Source organism: Sarcophilus harrisii, chromosome 6, assembly GCF_902635505.1.
Source record: "Sarcophilus harrisii chromosome 6, mSarHar1.11, whole genome shotgun sequence".
NCBI classification, from domain to species: domain Eukaryota; kingdom Metazoa; phylum Chordata; class Mammalia; order Dasyuromorphia; family Dasyuridae; genus Sarcophilus; species Sarcophilus harrisii.
Window position 1 is genome coordinate 28,126,457 of NC_045431.1, and position 19,389 is coordinate 28,145,845.

The following is a 19,389-nucleotide window of genomic DNA, read 5'->3' on the forward strand; positions in this document are numbered from 1 at the left end:
TGCTTTAGGCTCCCTCTTTAATTAGAGAAGTCTCCTGGTACTTCTTACCCTTCCCCCTCCAAAAGCTTGTGATTTTAAGATGGGAAAGATTAGCCACGATTTGGCACAGTGGAACAGTTATATGTGAGAATACCACTGAGTAATACCACTAGCCCTGATCACATACATTCCAGCATATGGGGAAAAGTTGAAAGTCTACTTCCATACACAGAAAAGGCAAATACTATCTCTTCCAGGACTGGTCTTTTAAGCAGAGGCTAAATAATGGAAGATAGCATGTTTTTGATGCTGATGATTGTGATAGAAATATGACAATAAGATTTCTGAGGTCTTTTTCCAAATCTAAATTTATGATCTGTGTTAATATAGAAGTCATGGAATGCAATGTAAAGTTGGAGGGGGAAAATTATTTCAGACTTGCTGAGTACATCATTCTCAAGTAGTGATATTGTAGTTTGGATTTAAAGAATGGATAAGAAACAGATGAGAATCGAGATCATTTCCAGCATTAAAGAAAGGAACGAGCAAAGATATGGTTGTTGAGAACTCTGGACTACAGTAAATTTGGTTAGAAAGGGCTTTGAGGGAGGAAGCATGCTGTATGTCGCTAAAAAGATGCAGACGCAGAATCATAGGATTATCGTGTCCAGTTTGGAAGAAGAAATCTGAAATTGGATTAAAATATTTTGCAGCTAGGGAACTAGAATACTGAAGATAATGTTAGCATAGGATGGTAAGGTAAAGAAAGTTTTAAAAGGAAACATAGGCTTTTCCATTTTAGCCATATTTAGAGGACCAAGCAAACAATTGAGAATTTTCAGCTTGAATTTAGGGAAAAACAGATTGTTGTTTAACATCACAGGAATGGGTGTCAAAGGAGAATGTAGACGGAGAGAAGAGGCTGAGAACTGAATTCTATGTGGATGTAGGTGAACTGGAGAGTGCAATGTCATAAAATCCATGGAAGAACTGTCTTATTGAAACAAGTTGTTCCATATTATTAGATATTATAGATAGGTCATGGAGGGAGAGGGTTAGAGTACTTATCCCTGAATTGGATTTGGTGATAGCCACCAATTTTGTCATTTAGAAGCTACTTTTGAATTTGGAAAGAAGGAATCAAGTAGAATTGGTCAAAAGCAAGCATTTATTAAATACCTGCTATGTTCTAGCCATTTGTACTAAGCGCTAAGTTGAGCTGAATTGCAAAAGTTTTGAGGATATGATAAGATTGTGGAGATAAGGCAGGAAGCAGAAATGGCCCTTTAAAAATTTTTTTTTATTACAGCTTTTTATTTATAAGACATGCATGGGTAATTTTTCAGGATTGACTCTTGCAAAACCTTCTGTTGCAGCTTTCCTCCTTCTTCCCCCCACCCCCACATCTAGATGGCTAATACTATTAATACATATTAAATATGTTAAAATATATGTTAAATATAATATATATGCATAAGAAATGGCCCTTTAGATAAATTTTTTTTTCCTCCAGTGTTAGTTCATTTAAGAATGTGATTACTTTAAGTCATTGGTAATTGGAAGCACATATAATAATTGGGAACAATGTTGGTTATTTTAGCTTATCTCTTCTGGACCTTTAAAACATGCTGAATTTTCTTCAGAATGTATGCAAGTTAGAATTTGGAGTGTTATTTATTTTTGCTTACAAGTTTTATGAATTTTATTTTAAAATTTGCTGTTCTCTTTGTAAATAATTTGATAATTTTCTGAACCAGTTTTATTTTTGAAATTTAATTTGGTAATACACTTGTACATAGAGAAATCAAGCCAAATTGGAAACAACTACCCTCATGTTTCTGTTCTCTTCTGTATTAGTGAATCAGCACTAATCTTCTGTTTAGTCAACAGTGTTGGTTAACACTTTTGCTATGTTTTTTTCTTTAGCTTTTTCCCAGTGATATAGAATAAATGTTGACATAAAAACAAGAGGATGAATCATTGTTTTAGAACTGAAATTAATTTTAAAGCTTATCTTGTCCACTCTCTTGTTGATTTTATGTCACGTCCCATTCCCTCCCTCCAATTTTTTTTTTAATTTAAGAGATAGATAAGCAAAATCATCTAAAACATTGACATTTCCTGACACCAAATGCTTTATTTCATTTCCTTTAGAGTTCACCACTTCTAGAGCAGTGGAAAAGATTAGTAATGTAGTATATAATAAACTGAGCTAAGCTTTTGGAAGAAAAAGTCATGACTGAATGCAGATGCCATTTTCACTCTTTGTTTACTTATTATTTAATTATAGCTTTATTGCCTTTTCCTCATTTTGAGTTTTCTTTCACACTATGACTCTTGTGAAAATATGTTCAAAATAATTGCACATATATAATCTATTTCAGATTGCTTGATCTCTTGGGAAGGTTAAGGAGGGAAAGGATTTGGAACTCAAAATCTTAATAGAAATGAATATTGAAAACTCTCATATTGGCGAAAACACAATAATACTATGTGTGTGGGGGGGAACTCAATAGTTTACACAAACTGCTGCTGGTCAATCTGGAAAGCAGTATGGCAGAAAACTAGGTATTTATTCACACCTCATACCTTATACCAAGATAAGATAAATTTTTATATGTAAAAGATGATACTATATAAACAGATTGAGAGAGTTTAACAGTTCATCTGTTAGATTTATGTATGAGGAAAGAATTTAGGACCAAAAATTTGATCAGTGGAAATAATAAATTATAATATCATATATATGTATATATATATGTATGTATAAAATATATAGTCAGTAATTTTGCTTATATAAAATTAAGTTTTAGCATAAGCAAAACCAATGCAGCCAAAATTATAAGGAAAGCCAAAAATCTGAATTGGGAATGATTTTTGCAATAACTATGTCTGATAAAGGTCTCATTTCTCAAATATATAGAGAACTTGAGTAAAATTTATAAAAGTTCAAGTCATTCTCCAATTGATAGTCAAAGGATATGAATATGTAGTTTTCAGGTAAAAAAAGTCAACTCAAAGCTATCTATCATTATGTAAATTAGGTAAAAAATCCCATGCAAATTTATTAAAACATCTCTTGAGGTGTTACCTCACACCTATCAAATTGATTAATGTGACAAAAAAGGAAAATGTTGAATGTTGAAGAAGATGTGCAAAAGGGACACTACTACATTGTTGGTGGAATTCTGAAGGGATCCAACCATTCTGAAGAACAGTTTGGAACTGTCCAAAAGATACTTTTTGATTTAGCAAAACCACTGCTGGATCTGTATCCTAAAGACATCAAAAAAGGGGAAAGGACCTATTTGTACAAAAATAGTTTATAGCTGTTCTTTTTGTGGTGGCTACAAATTGAAAATCAGAAAGATGCCTGTCAATTGGAGAATGTCTATATGGTTGTAAGAGAATATTATTGCACTATAAGAAATGACAAGAGAATATCTGGAGAAATCTGGAAAGATTCACTTGAACTTATACATAATGAAGTAAACAGAATCGGGAAAATGTTGTAATAGCAACAATAATAGCAATATTGTTCAATGAACTGTGGATGGCTTAATTATTTTCCAGGATATATTCCAATAATTCCAATATATTTCCAATAATTCTTCAAATTATTGGAAATGTCTTAACATAATTGCACAATTATAGCCTATATCTAATTGCTTAGTGTCTCAAGGAGGGGAAAGGGAAAAGGGAAGAAGAGAGTCAGGGATAAATTTTGGAACTCAGATTTTTAAGTAAAAATGTTTAAAAATTGGTAATAAGAAAAGTCCACCATATTTTCTCTGAGGGAAGCATATTTCTTTTTCAGATTTCTTAGATCAAATTTTAGTTATTGCATTGTACTTACATTTTTATGAGTTTTTGATATTGTTTTTTCCCTTTAATGATTCTGTTTGTTATGTTCTCTCTTGGCTTGCTTTGTTACTATATATAATTGTTTAAATATTCTCTGAATTTCTCATTAAGCCATTTCTTATAACAGTTTAAAATTTTAAAAAAGGATATGAGAACAATTCAGCAAAATCATTTAGCCTAAGAAAATATATCATGTTCAAAACCCCTCAGAGCATTTGAAGAGGCATCTTAAAATTTTTATTTACTCATTTATTTGTGGGACAGGATCAACAGGGGCCATTATAATTTTGTAGAATTCAATTTTGTTTTGTCTTATTTTTCTAACTGAAGTTATTTTTAGTCATTGGACATATTTTCTGGCTCTGCTTAATTTCCTTGGAAGTATTCATCCTTTTTTCTTGTTTCTTACAGCATATCCAGGTATTATAATAGTTTATCTGGATAGCCATTCCACAACTGATCGACCTCTACATTGATTTTAGTGCTTCTATAAATATTATGGTGTCTATGGAGATTTTCATTATATTAGTGAACCCCACCCCCCTTTTTTGTTTTAATGGTACAATAACCTACTCTTAATACATTTTAACTTTTTTTGATCCATTCCTATATGTGTGGATACCACCTGTCCTCTCCATATATTTTTCCACCATAAAGAACATTGCTTATAAGTATTTATTTTAAAAGCATGAGATCTTTCTGTCTCTTGTATTCTTGGTTTACTTGCTTAGTGGTATCCCTCAGTCTTAAAGGCTATGAATAATTTAACGCCTTTATTTTTCTTTTATATATAATTTCAATGTGTTTTCCAAACTGTTGAGTTGAATTTTTAGTGTTATCATGAAGTATGTTAGTATACCTCATAGTTCACCCAATGCAGGTTATTTGCACTTTTAAATCTTCATTGTAATTTTCCTGCATTCCAATTTTCCTGTGAGGTAAATGTAAGAGTTATAATTTCTATTTCTCTTATTGATTACTGAGATATTTTGTCTACATAGTTATTTCATTTCCTATCATAATTTCATTTCCTATCAAATAATAATTTGTTCCCTTCAGGATGAATGTGACTTACTTTTATATATTTATATCCATTCCCTTTGTATTTTGGAAATCAGATCTTTTATCATAAGTTTGCATGAAGAATTTTTCTCCAGTTGGGATTAACCTTTTATTTTAAATAACATTCATTTTGTTTATATAAAAACTTTTTTTTCTCCAAAACCTTTGGTCAAAAAAGTGGAATTGATCATTCTTCTAGATTAAAAAAAAAAATCTTTTAAATGAAGTTTATCCAATTGGAACTTGTTTTGTCATGTAGTAAAAGATAATGATGTGAACCTAATTTATCTTTTAGTTTCCTCAACAATTGTGATCATTTGTGTCAGCTGCTTGGGCCTGAAGTTAGGAAAAAAGCATATAAATCCATCCGAAGACACTTCTTTATCTGTATGATTTGGGCACATCACTTCACCACTGTTTGCCTGTTTTTTGTCTTTTGTAAAATGGCCCTTCTGCAGTGTGGTTGTGAGGATCAAATAGAATAATTTTAACATGCTTATTAGTACAGTGTTTGGCACATTGTAAGTGCTATATATAAATGTTAGCCATTTTAATTTTTATTAATAGTCATTAATTTAGTTGACTTGCCCAAATATCATAGAGGTAGAAGTTTAAAAAAAGAAATGGGCAAGTATTGGTACTTAGGTCTTCAATTAAAATTTCTGCATTGTGCATTACATTGTGTTTCCTATGCATTTATTTAATGTGAACTTTTTGAAAATAGATTAAGAAGCAAATGATTTTTATTTTCAAAATTTAAGCAAAGATTGTTTTCAACATTCACCTTTGTAAAAACCTTTCGTTCCAAGTTTTTTTCTCTTTTTCCCTACTCCAGCCCCATGTAACAATTACTCCAATTCTTCTAACCACATTTCTACATTTAACATGCTACAAAAGAAAAATCTAATCAAAAAGGAAAAACACTGAGGGGAAAAAAAAAAAGCAGGCAAACAGCAAAAAAATTGAAAATACTGTGCTTTGATCCACACTCAGTCCTCACAGTCCTCTCTCTGGGTACAGCTGGCTCTTTCCCTCATAAGACCATTGGAACTGTTCTGAATCACCTCATTGTTGAAAAGAGCCAGGTTGGGCTCACTTGATCATCACATAATCTTGTTACTGTGTACAATGATCTTCTGTGAGCAGCATCAGTTCTTGAGAGTCTTTCCAGGCTTCCTGAAATCAGCCTGCTGATCTTTTCTATAGGCTTCCAGTAGTACATCCATATCCATAATGTTGCTTTGATTTCCTTGTTGGTCCTTTCAGCAGGCAGTTGTAGACGACTAGCAATTGACCGCCCCTGGTTTTGTGCATTAGCTGAATGTGCTTATTATATGGTACAACCTACAAAGCTGCGAAGAACCTTTCTTGGTGTGTTTGTCAGCATCATGCTGGTTTTGGGTCTCTTGACACAATTTGAAACATACTTTGTCATTTGAATTATTGGATTTGGGAAAAGAGCCTGGGTTCCAATCTCTCCCTGGTCTCCTACCTGTCAGCTTCTTTGGGCCTCAGTTTTTTTCATTTGTAAATGAGGGTATTGTTTAGACCTGAGGTCCTTTGTGGTTTTAAGTCTGTGATCTTGATTAAAGTCAGTGATAGTTTATTACCAGGACTATTGCAGGGTAGGCTTGGGGGAAAAAAATCCAGATTTTTAAGGCCTTTCAAGTTTGAAAATACAAACTCATGAATTATACTTTTTCTTACGGGTAATAATAAGCTGTGGTTGGGGTTGTTGGGGCTGTGACCTTGAAACACGTACAGTCTTGTTGTGGAAATTTAAACATTTGGTAAAAGAATGAGAGATACTATATAATTGTTAGGTAGTGTGAGTTAAGATACTTTCTTCCTTTCTTTTTCTTTTTCTCTAACACTTTTTTCCTGGGTTTTCTTGTAAAAATAGATGTAAGATACAATGTGCATAGGTAATGAAATTTATCTACTATATATAGCTTAATAAAATGTATTAAAGCAGTGCATTTTAAAACCGCTGAATGGTAAGGTTAGTAGTGGTTTGTACTCTTTTTTTTTTTTTAAATGTGGCTTCCACCAATTCCCTGCCACACACCTATCTTTAGAGCAGTGTAACTTTTAATCAATACAGATGTACCATAGGAAATATATTGAAGAATAAACAAAAGTGTAAATGTGAAACTAATGATATTCTGTTAGTTGTGACTTTTCAGTTATAAATTTGTTTTAAGTTTAATTTGTGTAGGAGAGAGAATAAGGAAGTATCTTTTGTTTTTATAAGAACTATCTGTTTCATGAGTTTCTTTGTAGAATTTTTGGAAGGATTACCACAATTAGGACCAAATGAAATTTTGAGATCAGAATTATTGTCTTTAGTTTGATAGTCATTGTGAAATTAGTTGTCAAAAGACATATCTCAATTAGCTTCATCTTTGTAACTTTTATTTGTAATATGGGATTTTAATGGATAAGGAAATATTTTATCAGGATTAGTTTGCTGTGGAATTTGTCATATAGGACAAGAAGTTTTTATTAAATAAACTACCAGATAGAATCCATTTCACAAGAATGAACATGTATAAACCATGTCAAATTGCTTATACCTTGGCAGGGATGGAGTGAAGGAAGGAAAAAAAAAAATTTGAAATTCCAAAAATTTTTTAAGTGAAATGTTAAAAGTTGTCTTTATATATGACTGGAAAAAATAAATTTAAAAAAAAAAAAAACTACCACTTACAGTATTGAGTGTAATAGGAAACTGAAGACTTCTCAGAGTAATAATAACCTTGGGTAGTTTTGACTCTGCACTAAGGCTCCGTTTAATTATTAAGACTCTGGGAGAAGAGCAAAGACTTGCTCTTCCAGCAGAAAATACCTGAGGGTTACTCCTTTGACGCTTGTTCAACTGCCTAGAGAAAAGCCTGCCCAATTGTTTGAAGACCTAGAGATATCTGAGAAGTCTCCAACCTAGCAATCCCTATCTGATTGAATGAGGAAAAGCAAAACAAACCAAAGCCCCTTAGTTACTAGCTCAGTAATTTAGAAACCTTTAACCCCTCTTGCTTAATTGATTACTTACCTCTGAAGTAAAACAGACACCTTTTTCTTAATAACATTTTGAAACATTTACTGCTTAACCAAAACCCTGGTATCACAAAAAAAACAAAACAGCTGTATTCCAAAGACAAATAAGAAATAAAGATCAAGTTGGCCAATGATTTTAATAGGATTAACAGGAGATGGGTGGGTGAATAGGGTTTCTGTAAATTTCCACTATATAACTTTGCTCTTTACTTCTGTAAAATTGGCTTTCCCGCTCCAGACTTTCTGGTGAAGGGACTGTCCTTCTTCTCAGGAATTTTGAAATAAAGAAACTTTCTGTTTGTACCACTATTTCCTTTTAATATCTTGGTATCTGTAGTTCTTTTTGTGTATTCATAGTTTAATATTTATGACCCAAGTTTTCCCATTCTGAAGTTTTTTTTTTTTTTTTTTTTAATATTAAGACCATTTTGGGAAATCCTGTAATTGTTCAAGAAATCACCACTGGAAATGGATACAGTAGTGAAAACTTTAGAATTTATGAATCTGTATGTAGTTCTACATCTTGAAAAGGTTTTTTGTATATTCATTTGTCAAAATTGAAGATATTTAAAAGGCCAGCTATGAAATCTTAGCTATGAAAGATATGAGGCATTTTCACATTTTCCTTAAAATATTTAATACTACATTAATCTGTATCATTGTATCTCTATGAACTTATTGATATTTGATGATATTCAAACATTCGGATTGTGTGATGTAGTAAATATTTGGAATAAATGTTGCTTGAGAAAGCAGTTGGGTAGAGGCCAGGTTTATGTTCAAGAAGAAAGACTTGGTACAAGTCACTTAGTCTCTCCCTAGTGACTTTTCAAGACTCAAAGCTGCATTGGCAATAAGATTTTTCAATACCAATGAAATTACATTTGTAGAGAGGAACAAGAATGCTGACTTGTAAACTATGAACACTTTTGTATGCCCACTTTGATTTGATATTAGTATAATAGTTATGGTTTTCACATAGAGGGTGGTAGCTTATTTTCCATAAATTTCCTTCCTTCTTCCTTTTTTCTTTTTCCCTTTCTTTCTCTCTCCTCCCTCCAAAAGATGGTTTTCCATATCTTAATGATTGATGACAGGTTAGATTTTTAAAAATGAAGTAGCCAAACTCTCTTCTTTTTAATTTGAAGGAAGCTTGTACTATGCTAAGTATATTCTGACTGTTTTTTTTTTTTTATTTATTTTGAACTCTGAGGTGAATTTAGGAATTGTCAGTATCATTTTGTTTTCTTTGTCCTTATTCACAAATTTTTCATTGTTTGGAACATCAGGGAAGGATGGAAAGATTTATTGTTCATTGAATTCTATCCCTCTAAAAACAAGCTTTTCATTTAATATGTGAGAGAATGTAAAGTATCTCTTTTTTCTTGCATCTCCCTAAAGATAATCACAAATCAAATGGACTCTTTTTATTCTTTCATTCTGCTAAAATTGTTAGTAATGAGGTTCAAATTTGTATAATCCCCTTGTAAGAGAAAGAAAGGGGAATTTCATTTCTTGCTGTTGATCTACCTATGTTATATTAGTTTTAGTTTGCTGTTTTGATTTTCCTAATTTGCCTTCTGAAGCCAAATGTGTCATTTTCTTCTTTTCATAAGTTATGTCATATTGTCTAAAATGTGCTTTAGAAGACCTACCTGTAACTCTAGCTCAACAAAATAACAATGTTGATTTCATAAGGTTTTTTTTTAAGAACTTTTTTTTTGAAGGGGGTACCTTATTCTTTATTTTAGCTTTTTTCCCCCCTGACTCTTGAGCTCTATTTTAGAATGTTACCTAGTGCTTTCAGATTTTCCTAAAAATATTTGAATATTTCAAAAATTTAGTATAACTTAGCTCATTTTTTTCATGTCAGTACAAAAGAGGTAGTTAGTAATTTTCCATCATTTTATGTTTTGGGGTTCTGCCTGCAGAAGTGAATAGAAAGTCAGGAAAGAAAATCTTGTTTTTGGCTGTTTTGTCTGCCTTCCAGAATTTTGTTATCACATTGGTGACAACTGTATAAAACATAGGGACAAAACAAATTTTTCTTTCTTTCCTTCTTTTTTTTTGGGGGGGGGAGAAGAGATTGAGTTGAAAAGAATGTAAAAACTAAAGAAAACTCAATCATGGTATAATCATGTTTTAGAGTAGGGTGAGCTTCCTGGGTTTTTGGTAAGTTCTGAGAGTTGAGAATGGTTTTTGCATTTTAAAAGAAAATTAAATATTATTTACAAATGTAAAAACTATTCTTCAGGCTGAAGACAAGGCAAAAAACAAGCCACCTTATTTTGCAGACCTCTCTTGTATATATTGGAAAGGGTACTGGTTGTCGAACTAGAAGATTATGGACTTAATCCTGGCTTTTCCATTTACTATGACTTGGGCCAGTAACTTCACATCTGAGCTATTTCCTCCTGTCTACAATGGGAGTAATAATAGACCAACTCTTTTCACAACAGACTTTTGGAAACCCAATTCTGATTATGATAGGGACTGTGGAAAAATATGAAGAGATATTCAGATGTAAAATAAAAATGGAAAGGCTGCCTTTCATTTTTCCATTTTTTTAATGTTCTTAGTCTTCAGAAAAATCATGTTTTTATTTCCTTGCTATAAAACACAGACTTTTTTTTTTTAATAAAAAATATTTTCATACTTGAATTTTAGGGCAGCAGCAATGACTCTAAGGACAGTATTGCTCTCATTGCAAGCATTATTGGCAGCTGCAGAACCAGATGATCCACAAGATGCAGTAGTAGCAAATCAGGTAAGGTATCTGAAACTCATTTGTACTTTATCTTGAAATTTAGCATATTAAATGAAAATCACACTTGACTTTCGTTTTCTCAATTTTAATATTTAAAAGTTCTTAAGATAGCTAGTTCTAATGCTAAGATTAATTTTTGAAGTTATGCAAGTAATCTCTTAATTATAACTAAAAATTTAATTTATCTATTCCTGACTAGAATTCACTGAAGAATGATCAACCTTCTAACTTAAATACATGGAATTCATTGCTATTTCATCTTTGAAAGTGATCCTTAGTCAGATAGCAGTCTGTTGTCTTATAGTGATAGAGTGCTTCTATGTAACTGATATTCTCATGACAGTGGCCAATTAATAACCTTTTTATTGGAGCAAAATCAGTGGATTTAGGCTTAAGAAAGTCTGCTTTTTTTAGGTAGGCTAATTTTTATTATATATAAAAATTTTCAAAATTGTTTTGATCTAATAATGATTTTAAATCCTGGGTGCAAAATTAACAATTCATCTAGGTCTCTTATTCTTATTTAATAGCCTGTGCAGAATAGAAAGTTTGTTTTTTTTGCATCAGCTATTAATGTTTAGCTGTTATGTACCTAGAGCCTCTGATCAAGGGGGAGGGATTATCAGTTTTTTGTTGTTCTTCAGGCATTCAGTTATGTCTGACCCTTCAGGACCCCATTTGTGTACTGGGTACTAAAGTGCTTTGCCATTTCCTTTTCCAGCTCATTTTACTGATGAGGGAACTGAGGCAAATAGAGTTAAGTGACTTGTGTCCCTGGGCAAGTCTCAGAATAGATTTGATGTCATAAAGATGACTTTTCCTGATTCTAAGCCCCATGTTCTATCTACTGTATCATCTAGATGACTTCCCAAATCACTTTATAATCCAATTTTATTCATTCTTCCAAAGCAGATAGAATAAAACCTTGCTATACTGTTTTCCTTGTATTGATTGGGTTGTCTTTTAGCAAGATCCACTTTATAGCTGTAAAATCATTGAACACTTTTTTTGCTATTTTACTAAATAAAACCTCATGATTAAGGAAGAAAAGTATGTATCTTACACAAATTCTACTCTACTGATGAGAGTAGCCTTTTTTGTCTATTAAATTTCCATGTGTTGCATTTAAAGTTGTTTTTTCCCTGATTATTTTTATACATAGATTTCAATCCAACAAGTATTTACTAAATATACATATGAGAGATTGTTCTAAAGTCAGGCGGTCAAATATGGCCTTAGATTACTAGCTTTGTTACTTTGGGAGAGGCATTTAATCCTTTTTGCTTCATTTTCCTCATCTGGAGGAAGGAAATGGCAAATCATTTTGTTTTCCCCAAAAAACACAAATGAAATCATGAAGAGTAGGACCTGAGTGAAATGGTTGAATAGTAAAAACTGGAATGGCATTTGTATTACCTGTCTCAAAGTATTGTTGTAGGAAAAGAAAATTGTGTAAATCTTAAAGTACTATGTAAATGTGTGTGTAGATTTGTTCTTACATTAAGAAAAAGGAGGTGATGTGGTAAAACTAGAATAGCAAATGCATGAGAGTGTGTGTTAGGATAATGAACATTGTGTTCAGGACACAGAATAAAACATGCTTGATTAGAGCAGAGAATATTTGCTGATCAGTAGTTAGAAAGAAACATTTATAAATAGGGTAAAAATTATCTAAGTCAGTAAACTAGCCCAGAAGAGTTTACATTTAGGCTAGTAGGTAATAGGGAGCTGTTGGGGAGACAGAAGTAGAGTAAAATTTGTAAGAGAGGAAAGTCAAGGAAATTATAATGGGTTTTGTATTTCCTGCATTTAAAATGTCTTCTAGACTTTCATTTTTATTGATTTGGAGAGAGTCTAAGCAAGTGGATCAAGAAAAACTTCGTGAAGAAACTGATAGCAAATTTTAAAAAGTAGAGCAGACCCACTTTGCAAAATAGGGCATACTAGTAGTATTAACAAACAAAGCAACCATGAAAGTTGCAGGAAGCATTAAAAGAACATTTTGATCACAAAAAGTGGATCAGTTTGGCTAGAATTCAGAGTTCATGGAAGGATAGTGATAAGGCATTAAGATAAGGTAGTTATTGGAATTGTAAACAGGCAGTAAGGAGTCATAGAAGATTTTCTAAGTGTAGAAGTAGTCTAGACAGATTTATAGCACTTATTTTGTGCTTCACTGGATTAGCACTCTCCATTGTATATGATCTTGCTGTTTTCTCCAGGAAACAATCAATTCATCATTTATATCTAATATTATCTTTACATCTTGAAAATAATTATTTCTGAAGAGAAAGGAAGTGAGGTCTATTTATTTGCTTAACGATTTTTCTTTCTATGGCAAGCCTTATTATATAGATAATTCAGTTTCCTTTTTTAAATAGTTGCTTTAAACAAGGGGATTTAAATGAGACATCAGAACACAGACATGGAGGAGAACAAATTAACAGAAGGTAGTCCTTTGTGTTATGAGGAGTTCAATGATTTTTAAAAGCTCTTTCTTTCATTTTTAAGATTCTATTAGAGGAGACACAGTAAAAAGAACATGCAAGAAAGATTTTCCATTTTTTCTATTCTGGTTCAAAGAGCTTTAAGTATCCTGGGCAGGGTCAGTGGGTCAGGAGAAAGGGAACATGGCATCAATCCAGAACTTACCCACTTTATGAGGCAAAGTTTCTTGTACCTCCCTTGGGCCTCTTTTTTTGCCTGAGATATAGATGGTCTTTGAGGACCATGAACTATTTATTCATGGAGATTGTCTTTGATTTGAAAGGAGAAGAGGATCAAGTTCAGATCTAAATTATCTTAGACACTGGGCACCTCCTTTCTTTGGACCTTAGTTTACTTCATCTCTAAAATGAAAGAGATTGAAACACCCTTATCTTAGGATTCATCAACAAAATGACAACAGAATGCTTGTTATATCTTCCTCCTGTAATTTTGGGGGATCATAGGAATGTAATATGTAGTCATTATTTGTTGAGCATCTGCATTTACAATGTATTGTGCTATTGGGACAATATAAAACTCCAAGGTATTATATTTTTCCCTCTGCAAACTTGTAATAACAACTCTCTTTTTGAAAGTGTAAAATACTATAGAGTAATGCCTTAAAGCACTTAAAGCATTTCAGGATTAAGTGCCTAGCTAAGAGTCACATGGGCTTGTAAGTGTCTCATGTCTGAGGCTAGATTTGAATTCAGGACCCTCATAACCCTCAGGACCAGGTTTTGATTCACTGTGCCTTCTAGCTGCCCCAGTGTTGACTTAATGTACAAGTTTTTAGATTACTTTTATTTTTATAATCCTGAGTTCGTTTTTTATTTAGTCAGGAAATTTTCTTTATATAGCATTATGGTATAAGTTTAACTGCATCTATTACTATTTTTTCTCCATAGCAGTAGTCAAAAAATTAAGGATACCTTGATTAACATTTAGAGCGTATTTGCATTTTATCTCCATTTCCTTTTATATATATATATATAACCTGAATTGATCCTGCTCTGTCTTTTTCCTTCATATTCGGGCTACTTTCTCTTATCAGATTTTTCTCAGCCATCTTTAACTTCTCAGTGTGAGAGCTGAGACCTGCTTGTTCCCTAATGAAGCTGTCTTGTTGCTGCAGCATTCTGTAGCTTACATGCCATGGTGCCTTGGCCACCTTGACATAGTATTTACCTTGTGATTTTCCTCTGCCTTTCTCTTCTCTCTCTTCAGTTTATTAAGCTCTCTATAACTTACTAAGGCTGCTAATGGATGCTGCCTCAGTCGCGATTAGTTGTGTGACTATTGGCCATGTTACTTACTTAGCGGACTTGCTCATTCTCTTCATCTCTAACAAAATAGGGATTATAATTTCACGTCATTGTCAGAATTGTTAGTATCAGATTTTTTTTTTTTTTAATTTAATAGCCTTTTATTTACAGGATATATACATGGGTACCTTTACAGCATTAACAATTGCCAAACCTCTTGTTCCAATTTTTCACCTCTTACCCCCCCACCCCCTCCCCTAAATGGCAGGATGACCAGTAGATGTTAAATATATTAAAATAATAACTTAGATACACAATAAGTATACATGACCAAAACATTATTTTGCTGTACAAAAAGAATCAGACTCTGAATTATTGTACAATTAGCTTGTGAAGGAAATCAAAAATGCAGGTGTGCATAAATATAGGGATTGGGAATTCAATGTAATGGTTTTTAGTCATCTCCCAGAGTTCTTTTTCTGGGTATAGCTAGTTCAGTTCATTACTGCTCCATTAGAAATGATTTGGTTGATCTCGTTGCTGAGGATGGCCTGATCCATCAGAACTGGTCATCATCTAGTATTGTTGTTGAAGTATATAATGATCTCCTGGTCCTGCTCATTTCACTCAGCATCAGTTCGTGTAAGTCTCTCCAGGCCTTTCTGAAATCATCCTGTTGGTCATTTCTTACAGAACAGTAATATTCCATAATTTTCATATACCACAATTTATTCAGCCATTCTCCAACTGATGGACATCCATTCAGTTTCCAGTTTCTAGCCACTACAAAAAGGGCTGCCACAAACATTCGTGCACATAGTATCAGATTTTGTAATATCCTTTGCAAACTTGAAATGGTTATGCTAACTGCTATCATCATTATTAATAAATCCTGCATGGCCCAGAGAGAGGATATAGAAAAATAAGAAAGATGATCTGTGCCTTTAAATAGCTAGTTAGATTAAAACAGGAATAATGAAAATTTTAAAAAGTGCTTTATTATTCTTATTTAGAAATGATTACTTTTCCCTTCCCTTCAATAATCTTTTATTATTAATTTTTTTTTAACAACTGCAACTGTTTCTACATAAAATGAACAGAAAGACTTGTATATGAAACTATAAACATTTGTAGAATTTCTTTTTAAAAAGCATATGTCAAATTCAGTACCATAATACATATATGCCCTTGTTTATTCTTGATCCTTTCTGAATTCTCTTCCTCTCTCTTTGGTATTTTTAAATTTTTATTCAATTTATTCAAAAAACTTACTATTCCCTAGAACTCCTAATTCCTTCTTCACGTGATAACAGTTTTATGTTGATCAGTTCTTTTATTTTCCAATGTTCATAAATGAATCATTCGTTATAACTGCCTATATTTTGAAAAATTCTCAATGTCCTTTCCATTATTTAAAAAAATCAAAGTATTATCTAAATGCATAAGACATTCCTTCTCTTCTCCCAGATTTTTCAGAGGTCTTCGATATAGTTGACATCTTTCAGGGATTGTGTAATTTTTAAGATTCATTATCAATTGCTGATTCTGTCCGCTTAGGTGGTACCTCCTGACTTGAGCTGCTGCTCATCATCATTATGCTGGTCTTCTCTTTGTATCTTTGCATCAATCTCTTCCTATCCTAAGCTTTATAGATTTTTGCCTTAGGGATCCCATGCAGAATCTTTTGAACAGTTTAAAGCTCTTCACCCTCAGTCTACCTTTTCAACCAATGTTATATATTTACTTCTTTTCCCGAACTTTGTGTTTTAGCCCAACTGACCTTTTTTTTACTGTTCTTCTCATGGAACGCTCCCTCCTCTGTCTCTGCATCTGTCCCCTCGCCTAGAATGTGTTCTGTCCTTAAAATCACTTGTATTCATTTTATTATAGACCTATTCATGCATGTGATTGAAACTTCCTTTAAGGCAGAGATTGTTTCTTATTTACTTTTATAGCCTAGCACACACAGTACCTGATGTAGTAGATCCTTCATATAAATTTGCTGAATTGAATTGACATTATTTAGAAGCCAATTGATCCATATTACAGTGCAATTATTTAAAAAAACCTTAATGTACTCATTTCATCCCCAAATGTTTACAAAAACATCCCCATTTGCTTGAAGCAAATTATATGTACATAATGTTCCCGTTGACATTTAAACTATAATTAATTTTGAAGCCAGCCATGGTAAATACTCATTCCTTAATATTCAAGGTGTGTTTGGAATGTTAGCCATGATTTTTTTTCACCTTATAGTAAGAAAAGTCTTTAGAAATGTAAATCTGCATTATATTAAATTTTAGCTTTTATGCATTTTTTTGCCAGTCCTTGCCTGCCTTTAATTTAGCTGTATTTCCCCCCCTTTGGTGACTTTTTTTCCTCCTCTTCTACAAATATTTCTGTGCAGCAATCTTACAATTCAGGTTCCAGGTTTCTTTTATTTTGGGTCACGAAACGTAATAATACAAATCACTTGTCATAGAAAAATAAAAATTACAAAGAACTTAAAGAAGAGTGAGAAAGATGCCTAGTGAATATAAATCCCTGTTGATAAATATTTCCCCCTAAAAAGCACGTAAAAGATTTAGATTAACCCAGATTGCGTTGAGTACATGATTTGTGAAGATTTTATTAATTTATGACTGAATCACAGAGGATGGAAGATAATCAAAGGTTGTAATCTCTGAAAGAGGAGAGAGACCCACAATGAAATATTAATAGTAACACATTTATGTAGTGTTTTAAGGTATGCAAGGTACTTTCTCTTTGAGGTAGATATTTTAAATCATCATTATTCACATTTTTCAGATGAGAAAACAGCTTCAAGAGAAATAAAAGGGTCTTCCCCAGAGGCTTACAGCTTTGGAGTTTTAGAGTCAAGATTTATACCCTGACTTCATCTGCAGGCTAATCGTGTAGCATTTTGAGTGTGTTCCTTATGTAATAGAACTTGGAAGTCTGGTCAAGCTTTTTAAGTTTTGGCACCTGAAATACTTGTTGTGAAATCTTGAGAGGGGTAATTTTATTTGAACCAAATAATTGTTTCATTTTGTTTTCTCATATAGTACAAACAAAATCCAGAAATGTTCAAACAGACAGCTCGACTTTGGGCACATGTGTATGCTGGAGCACCAGTTTCTAGTCCAGAATACACCAAAAAAATAGAAAACCTATGTGCTATGGGCTTTGATAGGGTAAGTACATTTTATCATGTGTTTTATTTTTATTATTTCTTGGAGAAATGGAGAGGGATCAGAATGGCTGCTGAAGTGAGATCTTTACTGTTTTTGTCAATCATTTTTAATTGCTATTCGCTATTTTCCTTTGTAGCTTTATTTAAAAAAATTTAAAATCCAAGTAATTAAATCAGTTTTTTGCTATGAAAATGTTTTATATATACATGTAGTAAACTTTACAGAGGCTTTGCCAGTTCAAAATCATAAACAGAAAAAATGCTTTTGAAATTTCTTTGAGGGGATCTGATTCTTTTTTCCCTATTTCTTTTCAGAATGCAGTAATAGTGGCCTTGTCTTCAAAATCATGGGATGTAGAGACTGCAACAGAATTGCTTCTGAGTAACTGAGGCATAGAGAGAAAAATGCTGCTGTAGTCCAGTCTGCCCCCTTCTTGAGGAGCATCACCATCTGTTATTTTTAGAATTCTGCATAGATTCTTTTAAAACTGGCATTCTTGCCTAATTATTATCTAGGCATGATTGAAGACTGAAAAAAAACAAACCCTGCTCTGTAAATAAAGCTAATTAAACGTCTGTGTAAATTTAAAAAGGGGAAATACTTTAATTTTTTTTTCTTACTAAATAGTGTAAAAATTCTTTGAGCTCAGCTAAGACTATGGAAAAACAAAATATGCTACTCTAGCATTTAGCAGTGTGACCAAGACTAGCAAGAGTTTGCATCAGGATTTTGTTGAATAATTATTTAAGTAATATTTTGGACGTATTAAGGCCATCCAAATTGTTGATGTCATTCTTCACAGCTACCTTAATGTTTTTAACATTGATTTTCTGTGCCTGTGAATTTACTTGCATGCCTGTATTTTGCTAGACCTCTTAGAACCTGGTAGCTGAAGGGAGCACCGTTTTAAATATTTGCGTGCTTAGAAAACTTAAACACCAAAAAAAAAAATTTGATTGAAAATGGTGACCTATTCAGAACCTTTTCTATCCCTGTCATTGGATCGGGGCACCACATTTACTTTCTCTTCAATTTACATATCTAAATTCTCATGGTAAATTAATTTTTTCTTTGTTTCTGGTTGAAAATGTGCCATTTTTAGTAGCTTATGTTCCATCTTCAAATGATGATATTTTATCATTATACTTCATGCAGTTTTGGAACCTTCAGGCATAAGAGGTGGTGCAAAAATGGGGCTATTGGATTTTATTTCTTCTAAGACCAATACATTCTTATGTTGTGGTTTTCCTGTAATTAGAGGAAGAACATAACTTAATTTTCACTGTTTAGACACTCTTTTTAAAAACTGTCTGCTGCCTCAGTAGTTCAAGGTTTTTTTTTTTTTTTTTAGTACTTGCTTTAATGCAATCAACAATTTGCAACCGTTTTCTATTATTTGGGACTTTATTGTAAGGATTGCTTATCAGGTACTTTAAATTTCACTTTTGCTTACATTTCCCCATTGTTGCCACATGGAAGCTGTTAACATTTTCCTGTACATACTTAAAATGCACATAAAAAGAAATGGAAGTGTGTTAAAAAACCTAGCTTTCTTTATGATGTTTCTGACAAGAATTGAAAAATCTTACTTTCTTGTGTACATACTCTCAGACTTTCTATTCATATTAAAATGACATTACATCCTCAATTCAAAAGTTTGGCCATTTATGGAATGTTGAACTCAATTTATGCCAACAGGCATATATATGTA

General features: G+C 32.5%; 1 protein-coding gene across 3 annotated transcripts in view; it reads left to right on the forward strand.

Annotated features, from left to right (window-relative positions):
• Nucleotides 1–19,331, forward strand: part of UBE2K (ubiquitin conjugating enzyme E2 K) — a 71,191-nt gene extending 51,860 nt beyond the window's left edge. For all 3 annotated transcript variants that reach the window (XM_031941892.1, XM_031941894.1, XM_031941893.1), the window contains 3 exons: nucleotides 10,630–10,729; nucleotides 17,550–17,678; nucleotides 17,993–19,331. In XM_031941892.1, the coding sequence (XP_031797752.1) occupies nucleotides 10,630–10,729; nucleotides 17,550–17,678; nucleotides 17,993–18,067 (304 nt within the window). In that variant the 3' untranslated portion in view covers nucleotides 18,068–19,331. The remainder of the gene's footprint in view (nucleotides 1–10,629; nucleotides 10,730–17,549; nucleotides 17,679–17,992) is intronic.
• The last annotated feature ends 58 nt before the right edge of the window (nucleotides 19,332–19,389 follow it).